This window comes from Dichomitus squalens, assembly GCF_000275845.1.
Source record: "Dichomitus squalens LYAD-421 SS1 unplaced genomic scaffold DICSQscaffold_10, whole genome shotgun sequence".
Lineage (NCBI taxonomy): Eukaryota > Fungi > Basidiomycota > Agaricomycetes > Polyporales > Polyporaceae > Dichomitus > Dichomitus squalens.
The window spans coordinates 216,454-234,333 of NW_006766892.1; the positions used below are offsets into that span (position 1 = coordinate 216,454).

The 17,880-nt window shown below is 54.4% G+C and overlaps 7 protein-coding genes across 7 annotated transcripts; 3 read left to right on the forward strand and 4 right to left on the reverse strand.

Annotated features, from left to right (window-relative positions):
• Window positions 1-448: 448 nt before the first annotated feature.
• Window positions 449-1,728, reverse strand: DICSQDRAFT_58364 (uncharacterized protein; the record flags this gene model as incomplete). The annotated part of the gene is made up of 3 exons (XM_007364842.1): window positions 449-628; window positions 681-935; window positions 991-1,728. 3 exons carry the CDS (start codon window positions 1,726-1,728, stop codon window positions 449-451), a joined length of 1,173 nt encoding a protein of 390 aa, XP_007364904.1.
• Window positions 1,729-2,232: 504 nt separating this feature from the next.
• On the forward strand, window positions 2,233-3,997 carry DICSQDRAFT_135787 (uncharacterized protein). Its single transcript, XM_007364843.1, has 5 exons — window positions 2,233-2,282; window positions 2,347-2,354; window positions 2,408-2,825; window positions 2,886-2,999; window positions 3,052-3,997. Exons 3-5 carry the CDS (start codon window positions 2,806-2,808, stop codon window positions 3,959-3,961), a joined length of 1,044 nt encoding a protein of 347 aa, XP_007364905.1. The 5' UTR covers window positions 2,233-2,282; window positions 2,347-2,354; window positions 2,408-2,805; the 3' UTR covers window positions 3,962-3,997.
• An 88-nt stretch (window positions 3,998-4,085) lies between these two features.
• DICSQDRAFT_58498 (uncharacterized protein) lies at window positions 4,086-5,643 on the reverse strand (the record flags this gene model as incomplete). The annotated part of the gene is made up of 7 exons (XM_007364844.1): window positions 4,086-4,215; window positions 4,271-4,404; window positions 4,456-4,494; window positions 4,552-4,694; window positions 4,763-4,826; window positions 4,884-5,038; window positions 5,094-5,643. The coding sequence occupies 7 exons, from the start codon at window positions 5,641-5,643 to the stop codon at window positions 4,086-4,088; spliced, it is 1,215 nt and encodes a 404-aa protein (XP_007364906.1).
• A 1,628-nt stretch (window positions 5,644-7,271) lies between these two features.
• DICSQDRAFT_104485 (DAHP synthetase) lies at window positions 7,272-9,684 on the forward strand. The gene is made up of 14 exons (XM_007364845.1): window positions 7,272-7,386; window positions 7,458-7,492; window positions 7,546-7,594; window positions 7,652-7,750; window positions 7,801-7,875; window positions 7,936-8,024; window positions 8,086-8,103; window positions 8,160-8,204; window positions 8,266-8,385; window positions 8,442-8,579; window positions 8,638-8,903; window positions 8,967-9,114; window positions 9,170-9,426; window positions 9,486-9,684. Exons 1-14 carry the CDS (start codon window positions 7,333-7,335, stop codon window positions 9,590-9,592), a joined length of 1,500 nt encoding a protein of 499 aa, XP_007364907.1. The 5' UTR covers window positions 7,272-7,332; the 3' UTR covers window positions 9,593-9,684.
• A 142-nt stretch (window positions 9,685-9,826) lies between these two features.
• DICSQDRAFT_135790 (eukaryotic translation initiation factor 1-like protein) lies at window positions 9,827-10,995 on the forward strand. The gene is made up of 7 exons (XM_007364846.1): window positions 9,827-9,957; window positions 10,023-10,130; window positions 10,233-10,354; window positions 10,408-10,416; window positions 10,470-10,539; window positions 10,598-10,859; window positions 10,924-10,995. Exons 1-6 carry the CDS (start codon window positions 9,888-9,890, stop codon window positions 10,810-10,812), a joined length of 594 nt encoding a protein of 197 aa, XP_007364908.1. The 5' UTR covers window positions 9,827-9,887; the 3' UTR covers window positions 10,813-10,859; window positions 10,924-10,995.
• A 751-nt stretch (window positions 10,996-11,746) lies between these two features.
• On the reverse strand, window positions 11,747-12,512 carry DICSQDRAFT_180083 (uncharacterized protein; the record flags this gene model as incomplete). The annotated part of the gene is made up of 3 exons (XM_007364847.1): window positions 11,747-11,893; window positions 11,948-12,067; window positions 12,126-12,512. The coding sequence occupies 3 exons, from the start codon at window positions 12,510-12,512 to the stop codon at window positions 11,747-11,749; spliced, it is 654 nt and encodes a 217-aa protein (XP_007364909.1).
• A 1,433-nt stretch (window positions 12,513-13,945) lies between these two features.
• On the reverse strand, window positions 13,946-16,762 carry DICSQDRAFT_180084 (MFS general substrate transporter). Its single transcript, XM_007364848.1, has 7 exons — window positions 16,670-16,762; window positions 15,844-16,610; window positions 15,610-15,785; window positions 15,059-15,551; window positions 14,611-15,006; window positions 14,361-14,554; window positions 13,946-14,306 (listed from the first exon to the last, which is right to left on the reverse strand). Exons 2-7 carry the CDS (start codon window positions 16,289-16,291, stop codon window positions 14,232-14,234), a joined length of 1,782 nt encoding a protein of 593 aa, XP_007364910.1. The 5' UTR covers window positions 16,292-16,610; window positions 16,670-16,762; the 3' UTR covers window positions 13,946-14,231.
• Window positions 16,763-17,880: the final 1,118 nt, after the last annotated feature.

Sequence of the window (17,880 nt, forward strand, 5' to 3'; positions counted from 1 at the left end):
TTTTTGCTGACGATCAAATGTGCCCGTACTAGCCATATATTACGACTAGGACGGATCGTTAGGTGAGGAGGGCTTGAGGAGGCATGTACTGTAAATCCCCTGGCATTGATTCTGCGGATACATTTCCCGCCAGTTATCACATCGGATATGTGTACAAGTGACAATCTCGAAGAGACACAGGTGCGAGCCAAAATGCAGCGGTCCTGATCTAGCAACCCTGCTCGCACGCCTGACAGGCACTGTTTATGATCACTCCTCCCCGGCTGCTTCGGCTAGAGCTCCCAACCGAGCTCGGCGGCAGTTACTCGTTATGTTTTATGTAACCTTGCAACGCGAACGTGCTGTCTCACAGGAAGACTACAGACGGTACTGTACACTGACGGGATGCTATAAATACATGTACACCAGACACAGTGCGGATGTTTGACTCCTTTCCTACATTCACTTATCAGCGGCCCTCTGGCTTGCGACCGCCTGCGCTACTACCTTCCGGGCCCTCGTCAGCTTTGCTGGCGTGACTACCGGTACTGTGGGAGTCGCTGTACGTTGGGACGTTGCCATAACGCAACTTCTGGTCTTTCTCCGCACCTTCGGAAGGGGGCACATCGTACCCGCTGTCGTTATCGACCTGGACCATAATGAGAAAGAAAACATAGCAAAGGTACAAGACGGGTACGTACCGTCTGGTACTCCTTCGTCTGCGGGCCAGCGCGAGAGTATTGGCCAGTGAGCGGCTCGTTGGGTCGCATTACTTTCTCGCCTACAGAGGTGCTGTCGACCTGGTGCGTCCGATCTGACGAGGGCGGTGATTCGTCGACATCCTTGAAGTAGGAATCCGCAGTGTGCGACGCCTCCTGATCGTCCGCTAGCCGGGGCGATGAAGTACAGAACGCCCGACGCTGCTGAGCAATGCCAGCAGGCTTATCCTTGCTAACCTACGGAACGATCAGAAAGTGCGCTCCTGCCACTCGACAAAATGTATGCGCGCACTTGATGCGAGGGCAGCTTCGGGTCTGCCGCCGCGTTACCCTTGCCATTATCGGGGGCATCCCCATACTTGTGCTGCAAGTGAGCGTTCTGCTCTCCATTCGTCCTCTCCTTCGGCTGCCTGCTCGCCTCGGGCGCCTGGCCAACCGTGGGTTCCGCGAAGAGCGCGGCAGAAGTGTGGTACGGACGACGGCCCTCTTGTGGTTTCTTCTCAAACGGCAGCGCGCCGGTTCCCGTGACGCCAACACCACCGCCCCTGTTCTGCTTCACTTCATCGGCACTGGTGCTCAAGCCGAGCTTGCTCTTCAGGGTTGCGAACAATCCGGGGGGAGTGCTCTCCTCACGTCCGCCCTTTCCCTCGCCCGCGCCGGGACGCGCCTCGCCGGTCTGCCCGAACGACGTCGCGCTCGCGCTGCCGACCTGCTCCGCAAAGCCGACGCCTTCCGTGTTCCCGCTAAGGCCTGACCGATCGGTCTTCTTGTCAGACGTGGGGTTGGCGGCGTCGTATGGGCTCGACGACTGCGTCTGACCCCTGGTGCGCTGGCCTGACCGAGCGCTTTGGTCATGTGGGTCACCGGGATGCTCATGCTTCGTCTTGCTGACGCTGCCTTGCGAGAGGCGAGGGTCGCGACCAGACGGGGTCTCGATCGCCGCCGCGGAAGTGACGTGGATGAGGCGGGAGCTTAAGCTTGTTGGGAGGGTGCGTGCGGAAGCACGAAGACTGCTGTATAAGACGACCATTGTGCGGTGAGTGATGAGAGTATGGTGTTGAGAGGGAGATGTTGCTCAACGGATGTTAATGAGGGGGCCGCGACCCGGCCAGCCTCAGGTATGCCCGTTGTGGGCGCAGGACGTCACTTGCGATTCCCCTGACGTCATGCAGGGCTGCGTCGACTCCAGTCATCCACACCGGACGGATTCGCAGCGGAACATCACGCATGCCTGGACAACGCATGGCGCATCGAGCGGAGCGGAAGGCCTTGCCGGGTGCGGACCCGAGAGTTGAGAACAGCACGTACAAGAGCGTCATTGATTGAAGAGCACTCGCGAACGAGCAGACCTCAGAATGGTAGCATAGACGCCCATAGAAATGTGGCCACATGAGCGCCAAATTACCTCCTATCTCTCCCTATGACCAGTTACCGCCTTCGCCGCCAAGACGCATCCTTTCCTTTGAGTACAGATCACGCTTCAAAAGGGAGATTCTCCTATAAGGCTATATCGTCAATGGGGCCGTTAGCTGCACGGATCGATGCAGGCAGTTCTTCGTCAATGTAACGCCCTATCCGCGCACCGTACGTGATGCTATGCTTTTGCCATTATGCATCGCACTTACCCCTGTCAACCACTGGTAACAAGGATCACCGGTGGGCGTATTGTCTCCTTGTTTCAGCTGTACATCTAAGACGTAGCCGAGCAGAGCGTCTCTGCTGACACGACGCCTACCCCATACCGGGAGCCGACGCACTCGGAGGGACGCCTTTCCTCAACCCTATCCAGTTCTCCCCGATGACGACTCCTCTGCCCCTCTCCTTCGCTAGAATGATCGCTCCACTTTGCTAATACCAAACAGCATCGTCCGGGTCCTGCGCCCGATGCCAAAAGCATCCGGCCGCTTGTGCCCGGCGCCCGTCGGTATCAGCGCAGACGACGTCCTAGCCGCGAATAGGAGGCACCAATTGCTGTGCCGTAACAAAACGCGCTCAATTTTACGTCTGTGAAACGCTACCCGTCCATCGGTCCCAAGCGGTCCTAGTCATATATATGCTACTTCTTATCAGCGCTGTCCCCCTTACACGAACGCGACTCACGCTGAAGATGGGGAATTGGTGGCAAATGTAAGTGCAGGTGTTGAGCTTGCTCCTCTTCTACGCTGACTCCTATGCCGAACTTCGCAGCATCAATATTGACAAGCGGGAGTCGAGCCAGCATCTATGGGGACAACTGGGCTCGTGGTTCTTCTACCCGCACGAACACTTGCTCAGCCACATCTCAATCCCATGCCTACCTCCGTGCGTGAATTCTACCTTCCCCATAATGCCTTAGGCATAAACGGTTCTCTAGCGATGTAGACGAGTGGCTTACAGAAGGCGCTACGGCCCTCCAAAGCGGCCCACTTGCACACATGCCCGTCGAAATCCTCGACCTCTTCTTCGACGAACGGCGAGGCCTCCACGAGGTGATATACCTCGCCATCACCTGCAAGCATCTCTTAAACGTCGGCAAGCGCCACGTCCTCCGGGCGAGCCGCGAGTATTACGCGCCCTGGGTCGGGTGTCGCCTCATCAGTCTCGACGACAGCACGCGCAGCCTCGACGATCTTCCCCCTAACATGCTCACTCAGGGGGAGGTCAAGGAGATCGAGGAGACAAGCCTCTCAGACTGCGAATTTGAGGAGGTCGAGAGAAGCCTGAGCAATTTCTCCGCGAGGTATTGCGCGCGAGTCTTCCATAGGGAATGGAAGCAGCCCCGGATCAACGACGCACACAACTTCGTGCAACGCCTCTACGGTTGGCGCACCCCTCCGTCCCCGGCCGAAGGCAACGAGGAGGTCAGCGAGGATAGCGCCGTCGAACGCGACGTTAACATGTTCAAAACACTGTACGGCGACGGCAGACACCCGTCCTACCCCGCGGGCGTTCGCGTACTTTGCAACCTCTCGAAAGGGGAGTACGTCCGCGCGGACGGCCTCACGGTCCCAACGTACGCGAACCTCGCGCATGCTTTGCTCGCGAGGATCTGCTGGACGAGCCATCAAGACGTCGGTATGGTCTGCGCGGACGACTACAGACCACAGTTAACGGGCGGAGCTTGGGCAGGCGATCGGTTCTGCGTCACGAGTCTCAACTCGCTTGCTGAGTTGGAGATAGAGGCAGGCGCGACGGAATGGAAGGATATGACGAGCGAAGTGAGCGATCTGCTGACGCATATATGGGAGAACAACAGTCTGAGATGGGTCGTGTTTTGTAAGTAGTACGTTTCTCGGATCGTTACATTTCTACTGCTTCCCCCCTCAATAGACATGCTTCACGTTTCTCGTCTTAGTGTGCATCCAATGCGTTTGGGAGTGATACGATCTCTGCGCCGCAGGTGGCATTTTATTGTGGCGGAAGGGAGGATGCCCATGGGTACGCCTCGGGATGGGGCGGGAAAGGTGAGATGTTGCTGAAGTTGACATTGGTCGGTGTGCCAAAGAAAACCTTTTGAACGAAAGGCTGCGCAGCTGGGCTGGAAGGGAAATATATCAATAAGTTGACCGAGGGGTCGTGCGAGGACACCGTACTATGCAGACAGCCCACAGTGAAGGTCGTCGGGCGGAGGACGAACGTGCACACCGACTTTGTCGCCGATACCCAACCAGTCGAAGACGATCTTCGAAGCGCCGTACACTACGCTGACCGATCCCTCCGGATTGGTCTGCGCCGGTGGTCAGCGTGTATCTGCCTCAGGCAACGTCCGGACACTCACCCACCAATCCTCTTCGCCTTCATCCCAGAGAATCGCACGCTGGGGCGTTCATTTATCAGCCACTATAGAAAGGCCCATCAATGTGCCGATTCATACCGGAGCGACCAGGGACACCAGCTCATGGGCGTCGAACGGGATTCTAGTTGAGTTGCCGGTGACGTTGTCAAACTTCCAGAGCTCGGTCGTGCTCCAGTATCCATACTTCGTCGTGATGTTCTCGACTTTCTCCGCTGCGCCCTCTGATGGTGTTTACCCTCACAGTAAGGAATACGGATGTTCCGACCGGTCAAGGCAGGATTTAACTTACTGCTCTCGTAATAATACCGCCAGGGACCTATGCCTTCGGCACCGCTTGACATGACCAACGCGAGCTTGAACTGTTCACCACGGTCAGCAACAAGCGCAGGGGTTCCCATGGTGGAATAAACCTTTACCCTTTCGTCGAAGATTGCTGCCGCGAGCGCTGTCTTCCCGTAGCGCGAGCAGCCCACAACGCCCACGCGGGAGGTGTCGACTTCCGGGACGACCTCCCCGAGCGCGTCGAGGATCTTGCTTTCAGCCCACGCCCATGCGGTCATGACACCTTCGCATTCGCGTCAGCCTGCCAGCTCAACCCACACAAACAGCCCGATGCTTACCTATATCGCGGTCCGCATACAGGTCCCAGAACGCCCCAATGCGCGCGTAGGAGTCGTTCGCGACATACTTGACGTCAAACGCCGCTACCGCAACGCCTGACTCTAGGAACGGCTCTGGAGGCACAGGGACCAGCGGGCCCGTCGCGATGACCACCGGCACGCGGTTTGCGCGCGAGGCTCCAGATGGTAGGGTGATGTTCGCCGGGAATGAGGCCGTCTTGCCGTCGACAGACACGGAGATTGTTAGGTTGATGCCGTCGCGAGATGCGCGGACCGTCTCGCGTGTGGGGTCGGGCCAGTAGCCATACAAGTAGTGCTGGACGAGCGTCTTGAGCTCCGCGCGGCGGCAATCCCAGTCTGCGCGGGAGCGCACGCGACGGTCGGAGAGGCGGAAGGTGAACGGATCCGGGAGGGTGGAGATGATGGGGAGGTCGGAGGGCTCGGGCAGTTGTGCAGCTGAGGGAGCGCACCCTTGAGCTATGGCGACTCCAATGACCCGGAGTCCTAGTACGATGATAGCGTGTAATGCTAGCACTTTGAGATAAATCATTGCGAGGTTGTTGCACTGATGGAAGTCGCAGTATGGCGATTTATTTATCTGACCTCGGGTGCGGCCCGGAGAGCGAACCAGACAGAAGGCCAACCTGCAGAAGCCATGGAAGCTGAAGAGATTCATCAACGAGCCCTTTTTGGGACTTTAGCGTCAGGTCATATGATGCATCGTGAATATAGTGGCACTCACCGTAGACAGATATGAATCACGTTTGTGTGCCATGCATGAATCTTCGTATTGCGAAGCCGAGGAATGCTCCAAATATCCACCTTGGAATCGGTCAAAACTAGTTCTCCGGCGACCACAAGGTCATGGCGGGCCGTCGGAAAACCTTATTATGTACGAAGCAGGGTAGTATGACCTGTGTTGTTGGTGGAGTCGCGGAACGATGTACGGCACGGTGATCGTCCGTCTACCACCTGAGGCGAAGGTCGACTGTGCTGAGGTGCGGACAACAGTGCTGTAATACACGCCTCAGCTGCTCAAAAGAATGATGTATATACTCAGGGCAGTGGTAATGGCGCACGCCCATCAAGAGCTGGACATGAGAGGGTCGTGCCCTTGCCAGTAAGGAGACTGATGCTCACTGTGCCTTTTGAAGGGGGTCAATATATATGCAACAATCTATATGCGGAGCAAGTATGATTTGGAACGTAATTTCAGTCAAGTTTGTAAGAGAACGATGTGAACAGGAGAAGTTTGTGATATCTGCTCACTTCTACTAGGGCCTCGGGGCCACTTGGAGTACAAGTATACGTTGAACGCTCAACTCCTAGTGAGCTGCACGCTAAAGGCGTCTGTCAATTGTACAAGCTTAACTAAGACAGTGGTGGCGATGAGCTCATACGACGAGCTCCAAGCTTGCTTGCAGCTCGAACACTTCGGAGGGAAGAGAATAACACCTGGGCAAACGAGAGCCAAACCGCGGGCTGATGCCCAAGGACGCTGGCCTGCATGACGCTCACGCCTCTGGTATGTTGCTCTGCACTGTCTGGGTCTGATGTCACAAGTCAGAAAGAACGCACCATTATGTTCCAGAATGGTCCCTTGAGTCCACCGGCACCCACACTGACATGACTCCTCGTGCTTCGAGGACTCGAGATTACCGCTAAGATGAATTCCTGTTATGCTTAGCTACGAACGTAGCTAATATATGTCGAATAAGTGTCGGCCGGTGAGGCAGAAGGAGGAAGCAAGAAGCGACAGTGGCGTGTTGCTCGGTGCATCCTCGCACATCTTCAGGCCGAGGGGAATGTAGCACCGGACGCGCATGAGGCGTTTCAAGGACATCCACTTGGCCAGCAGGCTTTGGTGGAATATGTGCGGCTTGTAGTAGAGTGGATTACCACGAAGACAGACATACCTCTGGGTGAGACACACAATTCCGGACCCTGGTGATGGGTCGAAGAAGGAATCCTCGGGACATTGTCGGGGGGTTCGGGCGAGGCGCGGCAGATCCGAGGTTGCCGTTTACTCAATGATTAGATTAGATGTAGAGATTGGATCAGATCTCACTTCTACATAAAGATGGTCGGATGGGCGACTCACCCTCACTCAACTAACAACCAAGTCTTCGTTCCGCCAACTACAGAACGTGTCGGTCTGTTCCTGCTTTTATTGTAATTGGATTCTCTGGTGTCACTTGTGCTAAGTGTATATGATCTCCATAGGTTGCGATTGACGAGTATGTCTGACAATGCTTGGAACCCCGGCTCCTGGAGAAGCAAACACGCAGCTCAGGTGAGCCATACATACTCCTTGAATGTAGCATGGGATTTTGACACACTCTTACTGAAAAATTTTACGACCAGGACGTTGTTTACCATGACCGCGAGAAGCTTGACAAGTAGGTACCTGGCAGAAGCGCCCATAAAGAAAGAATAATCAATGCCTCTGTAGAGTGCTCGCTAAAATCCGGACGTTGCCACCTCTAGTGTCACCTTCTGAGGTCTGATATCTGAAGTTGATTACGCTCATGTGACAATCTGACGAGTTCTGTCTTCAGATTGAAAGACTTAGGACCCAGCTTGCTCAGGTGCAGCATAACCGGGCTTTCCTCCTGCACGCTGGCGATTGTGCAGAAAGCTTCGATGCTTGCACACATGTGCGTTGGCTGCTCATTCAAGGAGCGCGGATCCTCAATACGTTACATAGGAAAACATTTCAAACAAAATCGGTCTCATCCTTTCGTTCTCGCTCATCGTGATTTGGGGGGCACGCATGCCCGTCGTGAGTTGACATGCCGCTACGTCACGGATTGTGTCCATGAATCATCCATCTGCCGTATAGGTGCGTATTGGCAGAATTGCGGGTCAGTACGCCAAGCCAAGGAGTAGCCCCACTGAGAAGGTAGGCGACCGCGTAGTCACGAGTTTCCGGTAGGTATCGGCTTTCCGGATGTCGGGCTTTCTCTTTGCTGACCGATCATCTCATATGCAGAGGAGACAACGTGAATGGGTATGTATAGTACCATGACCAGATACACGTTTTAGTATTGAACATTCATTTTATAGTCTCGACCCCGATGACCGGACTCCAGATCCTAACCGGATGCTCAGGTGTGCCTCACCAAATTGGCTGGGTCATGGCGACACATTCTGACCGCATCTCATGATGCAGCGCTTACTTCCATTCGACCGCAACACTCAACCATGTCCGGAGTTTACTTACATCAGGCTTTGCGTCTCTGCACCATCCGGAGGATTGGTCGCTCACCCACGTGCGTTCTCCTGCATTACGGTAGGTGTTCGGAAGTCGCTCCGCATGTCTTGCGCAGACATTGTACTATGTTTCAGTGAAGAGTTCGGGCGCATCACGGAGGGTCTCTCCGATGCCTTGGAATTCACACGGACGATTGGTCTGGGCAAGGACAGCGTCAGCTACGAACAGGGCGGCGGGCGTGGCGCCCTGGGAGAAGTCGATTTTTACACTAGGTCCGTAGACGTCCACCTCTATCCACAATCCATTCTAAATACAATTGGAATCACACAGCCATGAAGGTCTCATGCTAGATTTCGAAGAGGCGATGACGCGCGAGTTCGCTATACCTTCTTCTCTTGCCTCTTACACCTCCGATGGCACCAGGACGCCACCGCCAAGGGTTCACTATAACACATCGGCACACTTCCTGTGGGTGGGTGACCGTACAAGGCAACTCGACGGCGCGCACATAGAGTACTTCCGTGGCATCCGGAACCCGATTGGTGTCAAGATCGGCCCAAGTATGGACGCCGACGAGCTCGTCCGATTGTTGGAAAGTGAGTTGTGACCTTAGAGGTGCTGCTCCGGAGATACGAGTGCCCACTCCGCCTACTTATTAGTTGTCAATCCGAACCGTGAGGACGGCAAGGTGACGCTCATCACCCGCTACGGCGCTGGGAAGGTCGAGGCATGCCTCCCGGGCCACATCAAGGCTGTCCAAGTGTCCGGTCACCCTGTCATCTGGATTTCTGACCCGATGCACGGCAAGTAGGTATCATCTCGCCTTCTATCCGGCTGCGTGCATTCATCAATGGGCCCATAGCACTTTGACGTCCTCAACCGGGCTGAAGACTAGGAACTTCGGCACGATCATCAGCGAGCTGACGTCTGCCATCCGCATTCACTCTGAGTGCGGATCGCGCTTGGGTGGCGTCAGCCTCGAGTTCACGGGAGAACTCGCAGACGACGGGTTCAGCGTCACGGAGTGTCTGGGTGGCAGCATGAAGCTGAGCGAAGACCAGCTCCCGCTGAGGTACCAGTCGTTCTGCGATCCGAGATTGAACTTCGAGCAGTCGCTTGGTGAGTAGTACCAGATAGCTATGATGCGTCTCCTGAACACAGGGCTGACCTGCGTGCAGACGTTGCGTTCCTCATCTCGGACCACTTCAAGAAAGAGAGGACTGGTGCAAAGACGTCCTACGGCGATGTCTTGTACTCAGAGCTCGGAGGGCGCAAGCTGGCGTAATACTGACTGAGAAGAGGTCACGCAAGAAGCACTTGTGCCAACATGTTGTCCTGTTGTAGTTGTAGGACTGTGTGTATCAAAGTGTCCGGGTTGTTGGCTTTGCTTCGCTCTGCGGCTGAAAAACTTGCACGGCCTCGCCACCGAGCGCCGAGATTAGATTAGATAAGATAAGATGCTCGAAGAATGCCCTGTTCGCGATCGTAATCTGGGCCCGACCGTGCTCTCCACATCTTACATCGACATCTCTACCCGGGCTTCACTTGCAGACATTCTCTAGATCGACGAGGCGGAAAACATGGCGAGTGCAGAAGTGGAAGCATCAACATCCGAAGTGATTGCTCCGAAGCAGGTGCTGTATTGCGAAGGTGACGCCAACCCCTGCGAACTCGGTAGCCTTTTCACATCTCAGACATCGCGTGATTTCCTGTAGTATGCTCGTACCCCGTGGAGTACTGCGAGTTTGGATCCAGCCTGACGAAATGTAAAGAGTGGCTGCAGAAGACGGACGAGGCGCTCTACAACCAATTCTACTCAGAAGGTAAGTCTCAAACAATGCCCCCTGTGATGGGTCGATCTCTTGCGTATGGAGAGAGGAGGCCTCGCGGGTTGTCAGACCATCACCATTGAAGCTGGTATGCAGAGGCGCTGCAGGCGAAGATCGGCACGCTGAGCTTGGAGGCACAAGCGAAGCTGGAGAAGGATACGGCGAAGAAGGAGGCGAAGGCTGAGGCGAAGGCGGATGCTGCGCTCAAGAAGAAATTGGTGAGTTCGATACTCTGTCGCACTGGTATAGTGACTGACCGGGCGCGATCCAGGCATCACAAGTACAAATCCCCCGTTTTTAGCGTTCTCAGGACGCCGACTGACTTGCGTTCAGGTCACTATCAAGCGGATAGAGCGAAACAAGCGCAAGCACGTCACCGCCATCCATGGGCTCGAGGCGTTTGGTATGGTGTACCCTTGATCTCATGACAAAACTAGGGCGAGTCTGATGTTACTGCGTAGATGTCGACTTGAAGAAAGCGGCGAAATTCTTCGCGCAGAGGTTCGCGACCGGTGCATCCGTCACCAAGAACGTCCAAGGTTTCGACGAGATTGTCGTCCAGGGCGACGTGAGCGGCGAGATTGTCGACATGATTGAGGAAGGTGTCGGTCTGTTGAAGAACGTGCCCAAGGACAACGTGGTGGAGGTGGAGGAGAAGGGAAAGAAGGGCAGCTGAACGATTTGCTTCCGGCGTATCTAGCAGGAAGATGTATCATCATATTGGTAGGTTCGCTTCGTTATCTGTAAGTGCATGATATACTGACGTATACCCTTCCTGGCAATGCAGTATCATACCATAACGTTTTCTTCTTATACACAAGCCCAAATGACGTCGAGGCGAGTGCAATGGAAGTCACACGCTGCTTAGAGAGACATGGACTCGTGGCCAATAAGTCCAAACGGCGATACGGCTCTTCCAGGCATAACTTGGACCATCACGCCCGGTGGCTTACTCTGCAGGACGTCGATACAAACGAGCTAGACCCGGCGCTAGCGTGCATGTACCGCAGTGAGACCTAATCGGCTCCAGATTGCGTCCCTGCCGGCGTGGGGAGTGCAACTGACCTTGAGGCTCATGCCATACTGGTGGACATACCCCTTGCTATCAGCTGCCTGCAGGTCTCGCATGACCTCTCCGCCTTAGTCTACGGACTCACGCAAGGGGATGGAAGACGACGACGACGACGACGACGACGACGACGACGACGACAGCATCTGAATAGATATCTACGCTACTAGGGACACGGTACATTATAACGAAGCTACAACAAACGGAGCATTACCCGGAAAACATCAAGGAACGGCTAAAAATACAGGAGTGGCGGCACAGCTCCACCAAGGGCGTGGTGCGGCAACTAAGGAGCGAACGGAAGGGTAATACAGCGGAAATTACATGCGGGTTGGGTACAGGATAACGGTGAGGATGGGGTATGGTCGCAACGTGAGAGCATGCGAGGTCGTGAGATGTAGAGATATAAATAGGGATAACAGATAACGTAGATCGCGAGAAGTGGCAATCGCGCGAGAGCGGGAGCAATGGGGACTGAAGTCGTGGCTGGGACCGGGATGAACCACGACGCCGGCCCGTGGCTACCGGACTGGCCGATTGCTCAGGGACGGGGGACCTCGACTACCGCCTGAAATACGGCATCGTGGCCGTCACAGTTTGAGATCGAGACGAGCACAAGCTCATCAAAGTCAAACCGCTTGACGGCCCAGCACTCGTTGCCGGGGGAGACTTGGGCCCTGCGGGCCTCCTGAAAGGATGGTAAGCGCTTGCCCTGCAACGCGGACACGTGACTAGAACGTACCTCCCAGAACTGGCGATAGAATGCGACAATATGTCGCGCAAGGTCCCTTCGAGTGATCGGGCGGCCGTGAATGACGGTAGGGATGCTGTAAGTGTGCGCCATATGGCCATAACCAGGCCACTAAATGCGACAGTCAGCACAACCCGCGTGCAACTGCTAATAACAGAAAACGACGTACCAAGATCCTGAACTCGGCCCGCCCTTGTTGAACCAGCGGGAAAACACACTCATTGCCCGAGCGGAGGGATTCAACCAATTGTTGGTCGACATCGGCAAAATATACTCCACCCTCCTGGGGGTTGAAATGGATCGCCATCTTAGGCCACGTTAAAACGCGGCCCGGAGAGGGCGTGAGCGGTTGAGTTGGAATCCTCACCCGCCTGCTGGAGAGAGGAGAGTCTGCCCGCGTGATGTACCGTTGACTTGAAGGGATACGATTCTCCTTTCCGGACGCGGGTAGGACGCACCCCGTGTTTGCGCCTGAGAGGGTGGAGTAGTTGGAGAGCTGTCCCGGCATAAGGGTGGGATGACCAGCAGTGGAAACGAAACCGGGAACACCAGCCATGATGTACAGTCGATGGACAGGGATAGAGAGATATTAGGCAAGAAGATGAATCCTCAGGTAGAATACGTGAATGGGTCGGATGAGTAGATGCGTGTCGTCAGTGCAGAACACAGGCCCAAGTGGGTGCGCATTTTATGAGTTCTCCCATCTCCCTGTCCAACATGTCGTTGCATCCCAGCGGTGGCAAAGAAGGTGCAAAGCGTGCAGGTTGGCCTAAAGCGCGTCGCTATGCGTCCAGCAACAGGAGAAAGCCAAAGAGCCCAGGGAGAGCGGGTCAAGGCGTAAAGGAAGACTCACACATAAAGCGGCTCGTGAAGTGCCGGAGCAAGCGCAAGGAGACAATTGAGGCACACCGCTTTACGCTTTGCGCTTGAGACCAAGCGCGCGAGCTCATCGGTACCTGGGAGGTCAGGAAAGGGTGGGGGCGGTTGAGCTCTGGTTGCCGGAGGATTGAGAGTACAAACATACCTTACAGACAGTCGAAGCCGCAAATTGGCCCGCGGACTGCAAGTACAGACAGACCTGGCCCTCATGAGGAGCTTTGGTGATTGAGAAGCCATGCTGCTGGCTATGCGACACATGGCCGTCCTTTCGGGCCCGGTAACAAAGGAAACGTGGCCAAGAGCCGTCAAAGAGATGGGCGTTTCGGCTCCAAGTCTGAATGCCGGAGAGTGCTTTGGTCTCAGTGCATAGCAACGATATGAGACGACGAATGTTTGGAATGAAGCTGCGGTAGAGGATATCTGCCTCGAGGTCGACATCGACGGGCCGCCAGCCTTGTGTGCAAACAACTTAGGCGCCTGGCCAGCTTACGATCACGTGATCAGATACTCCGTAGCTTATGATCAGTGGCACGATGACCCGGCCATCCATGATACGTAAGAGTGTGGATGAATGGCTCTGCATCGCTCCCTAACCTAGACCGCTCGGAAAGCTGTCCACGGAACTATTGCAGGCGATACGAGTGAAATCCATAGTATGGACAAGGTTGATTAATCGCTATGATCTGCACGATGTTCTTCCTCGTAGGCATCGACGGCGACAACCATGTACGCACGGAAGTACGTTATGGCGGTGGTGGGAGGTGGGAAGAAAGTCCCACGCGCAGGGGCCGAAGATCAAGCAGTTTCGGACCTTCTGCTTACGGGACACAATAGAACGTGGTTAAGAGGCAAAGCGGTGCCGTCTGGCTTCGCCGCAAGCTCGCGATGTGGTTGCGGTCTTCCGCAACCATGACTTGTTGCCGAACGAGTTGCGTCCGTTCTCGGTGTCCAACTTTGGCTGCTGCGATGCAACCGTGGCACGGATACATCAGAATATGACCTCGCACAACGATTTTGTGTCAATGGCACTCTCTGCGGAACCTATCGCAATAGATGTCATGGCCACTAATCAGACATTCAGGAAATTCCCACTTCATGCCATGAACATGAGGACGACAAGAAATAGCCTCAATGGCTTCCCATTCGATGTAGAAGGAATGAGGGACGTTAACATGATGAATTGAAGACGATTAAGGAGGCGATGATGGCCTACGAGGACGAGTAGTTGTGATGCCGGACGTGCTGTATCTACGAATAAATGTCTATGCAGTGTGATGTCTACTATGTCTACTATGAAGTCTATCTATCTGTCAGACCTTGAGGGAAAATACGATATATGAATAGCAATATAAGAGAAGACAGCAAAAGAAAGGAGGAGAGAAGGCTGAAAGCGAAACTACTCGACGACGGCACGTTTCGAGCGAGCACGAATGGATCTACCGTATCGGTAGAATAGGAAGGGAATCGGAATCTAGCAAACCAAGTCAGTATCATCGCCGCCGCCCCGTAGTATAGGACGACTTACCATGCCGAGGGAGATGAAGCCCCACACAGACGCTGCCCAGCCATTACCGAGGTTGTGGTACATGGCGGTGATAAATAACGGCATCGCTGCACCGGAACCGGATCGGATGACAGTCTTCGCGGCAAGCGCAGAGGCGACGTAGCCAGGGAAGGCGTCAATGAGGTAGGCGTTTGCCGAGAAGTAGATGATAACCACTGAAGGCGCGAAACGTCAACACAGCCCGACGAGTAAAGGCACGAGAAGGACTTACTTCCGAAACCGAAGGGGATACCGGACGAGACAGGGCCAACCCACTTGCCGCCACCAGGCAAAACAGCAGGTGGACTCGTCCAGCCGAAGATGAACAGGGAGATGGGGACGAACCAGCACCCCAGCATCATGCCGACTAGACGGTCCTCAGGGTCAGCCCGGCCACCCTTCTCAGCCGCTCGCCTCAGGTAGTCGCGCTCGATGCGAGGCGTAACGAAGAGAGCGAAGGCGACGCCGATGAGCACGGAACAGAAGGTCAGGCCGACCATTCCGTCATTCCAGCGATAATCCTCGCCGAAGACGACGGGGAAACTGAAGAAAAAGGCGTAGAGGAGGCCGTAGATGAGGGCGATGTACATGCTCATGAGCAGTAGAATGGGCTCAGTCACGATCATTTCTGCAATGTTTGTCAATCTATCGTCCGGAACATGCGGCGACGTCGTACTTACGGAATGGCCGGAGAAGAGTCTCCGTGATAATCTCGCTTAGCGATGCCCCAAACAACTCCTGCTCGGTGGTGATGTTGGGATCACCGGTCTTCTCACGCAGACGATGCGCGCGCCGGCGAAGCAGAGAGGGTGCGAATGTCTCGGGGATGGTGAGAGTGAAAAGGAAAATCACCCCAGCGAAGATCATATTGACCCAAATGATCCAACGCCAGCCGATCGTCTCACCGACGAAACCACCGACTATGGGCCCGAGAACAGGTCCACCATACGGTGCAGCCGCGAATAGAGCGATCGCGAAACCACGTTCATTGTTATCCCAGACGTCGGATATGGTACCACCGGCGAGTGTCAGGGGAGCAGATGCGAAGAGGCCACAGAAGAAGCGGCAAATCAGGAGCGTCTGGATGTTCTTGGCAACAGCGCAGGGGATGTTGAAGATGACGTAGATGATACTAGGAATGATCCAGATCGGTCGACGACCGTATAATTCACTCTGCGATGTTTTGAGCTGAGCATTCGTGCTCTGGAGCCAAAGAGAAGGAGGGACTCACCAGCGGTGACCAAGCCAGCGGACCAATTCCAAAGCCGACGACCATGAGGGAGACACTCAAGGCAGTCACGACCTCACCGACGTGGAACTCGCTTTCAATGTCCTTGAAGTCACCAGTGATGACTGCGCTTGCAAACGCCACTTGGACGACAGCCATGGCACAGACGGCAGTGAGATCTAATAAGCCGACAGACGTTAGTTGCCGGTGTACGGTAGAAGCAGGAGAAGCACGTACACCAACGGTAGAGGTTCGACCAGTTTCGCGGATCCTCCGCATCATCCTCCTTCCATGTCACCAGCTTCATCTGCTTCAAGGCACGCGCCTTTTCAGGATCAGCTAGCGCTTGGGGCAGTCGGAACACATGTGATGGTACTGGCCGCAGGGCGAGGTCCGCAGGCAAGTATCCGGTATCAGTGATCACACGGTACTCGTCTGTGAGACCACCCAGAGGGATATTGGTGGTTTGGAAGGGGAAAGAGATATCAGGTCGGCGATCGTCGTGGGATTCGTGGGTTCGAGTTCGTGTGAGCCTGAGGCGGTGGTCTTCATTGCGCCCACCCTCGGGTAGGGTGATGTGCGGCGGATGCGTCGCAGAGTCAGGTTTTGTTTGCGACGCATGACGGGCTTCTTCGGGCACAGCGATGGTCGACGTCTCACTATGAGGTATTGAAGACGAGACCATGACGATCCGAGGTTGTGAGGCACAGAAGACGAGATGAGAAGCAGTGTGTGTAGACCCGAGAAGCGCTCCACATGATTCCCTTATATACAGTCTCGGTCGACGGAGGGGGACGGGCGACGAAGATTGCTCGGGTCGGCGCTTCCAGGGCTACGGTGGAATAACGCTCCAGCCCGCCCATCAAGTCAACGGCCTCGCCGGCTTGTCACGACAAAACGCGGTATTGCAAGGCCGGCTAGGAGGGGCTATGTGAGATATAACCAACCAAAAGCTCAGAGAGCTGTTGGTCTACCTCCGAAGCCTTTCCGAAGCATAACTTGTCCTGGGCATTCCGTCTGCTTCCGTTAGAAAAAATGCCATCTCCGGAAGACGGCTACGAACCTCAATCATGCTGCAATTCTGGAGGACTGCTCCTGCTCGAATTGCTGTCTTGTTGCTATGCTGAACTATTGACAATACCATGCCTAACATTGGAGGATACAGAGGTCGATTCACAGGAGATGGCGATGGTCTCAGTGAAGTCGGATTAGACGCCCGATGCTTCGAGCCGGAATCGGGTGTGCACGGAAGCCGGAACGTTCCTCGCCCAACATCGTTCGTGTCGAGCACCACCTAGAACAACGTTGCGCTTGTTTACCTGTGTGCCGTGCAAAATTTGCTTCGCACCCGACTATCCACTCTCACTGTTTTGCTGGCACTCTACTCGTGGTCGCGGAAAGTATTCGAACGCCCGTGTTTAGGCGCCCATTGACCGCTTCTCCTCCTGGTCCTGTAAGTAGTATAAGTAGACATATCTCTACCGTAATTGAGGTATATATTGCTGTTATTGTCAGGAACGTGTGCGCACCATGTGATAGGAATATGATCTCTATCTTGAGCCAAACTAGGCTCAACAAATACCAGCATGCTCAGTGAGCATGAGCAGAACATTTGCTATTCTTGGGTACTGAGAATTGATCAGAGTACCTCCATATTCTTGCACATATATCTAGCCATAGAGGAGGGCTTATATCATGAGTGGTTGATAGCTTTTGGCCATCCCTTTCTTGAGAAAATAGTCCTACAATACTAGACCAGCTCTTTCTATAAAGCCAGTAAGACACTTTCTTGCCATTCTTTGGTTCCCCTTATAAATACTGTGCACCCTGTTGTTATAGGTACATGGATAGAGAGGGATACTAATCTAATCAGAACTCAAGTCTCTAGCTTTAGCTATGGCATTGGAGAAATGCCCAGCAGAATACAATATCCTTGAACCACACTTACTTTCGACTTATATTAGTACTAATCTTTCCAAGCAGAGGCATAGATACACCATACTTTCTAATGTTGTAGAATCTCCCATATGAGCAGAATCATGCGCAAGAATTTGGAGGTACTCTGACCAATTCTCAGTACCCAAGAATAGCAAATGTTCTGCTCATGCTCACTGAGCATGCTGGTATTTGTTGAGCCTAGTTTGGCTCAAGATAGAGATCATATTCCTATCACATGGTGCGCACACGTTCCTGACAATAACAGCAATATATACCTCAATTACGGTAGAGATATGTCTACTTATACTACTTACAGGTACCAGGAGGAGAAGCGGT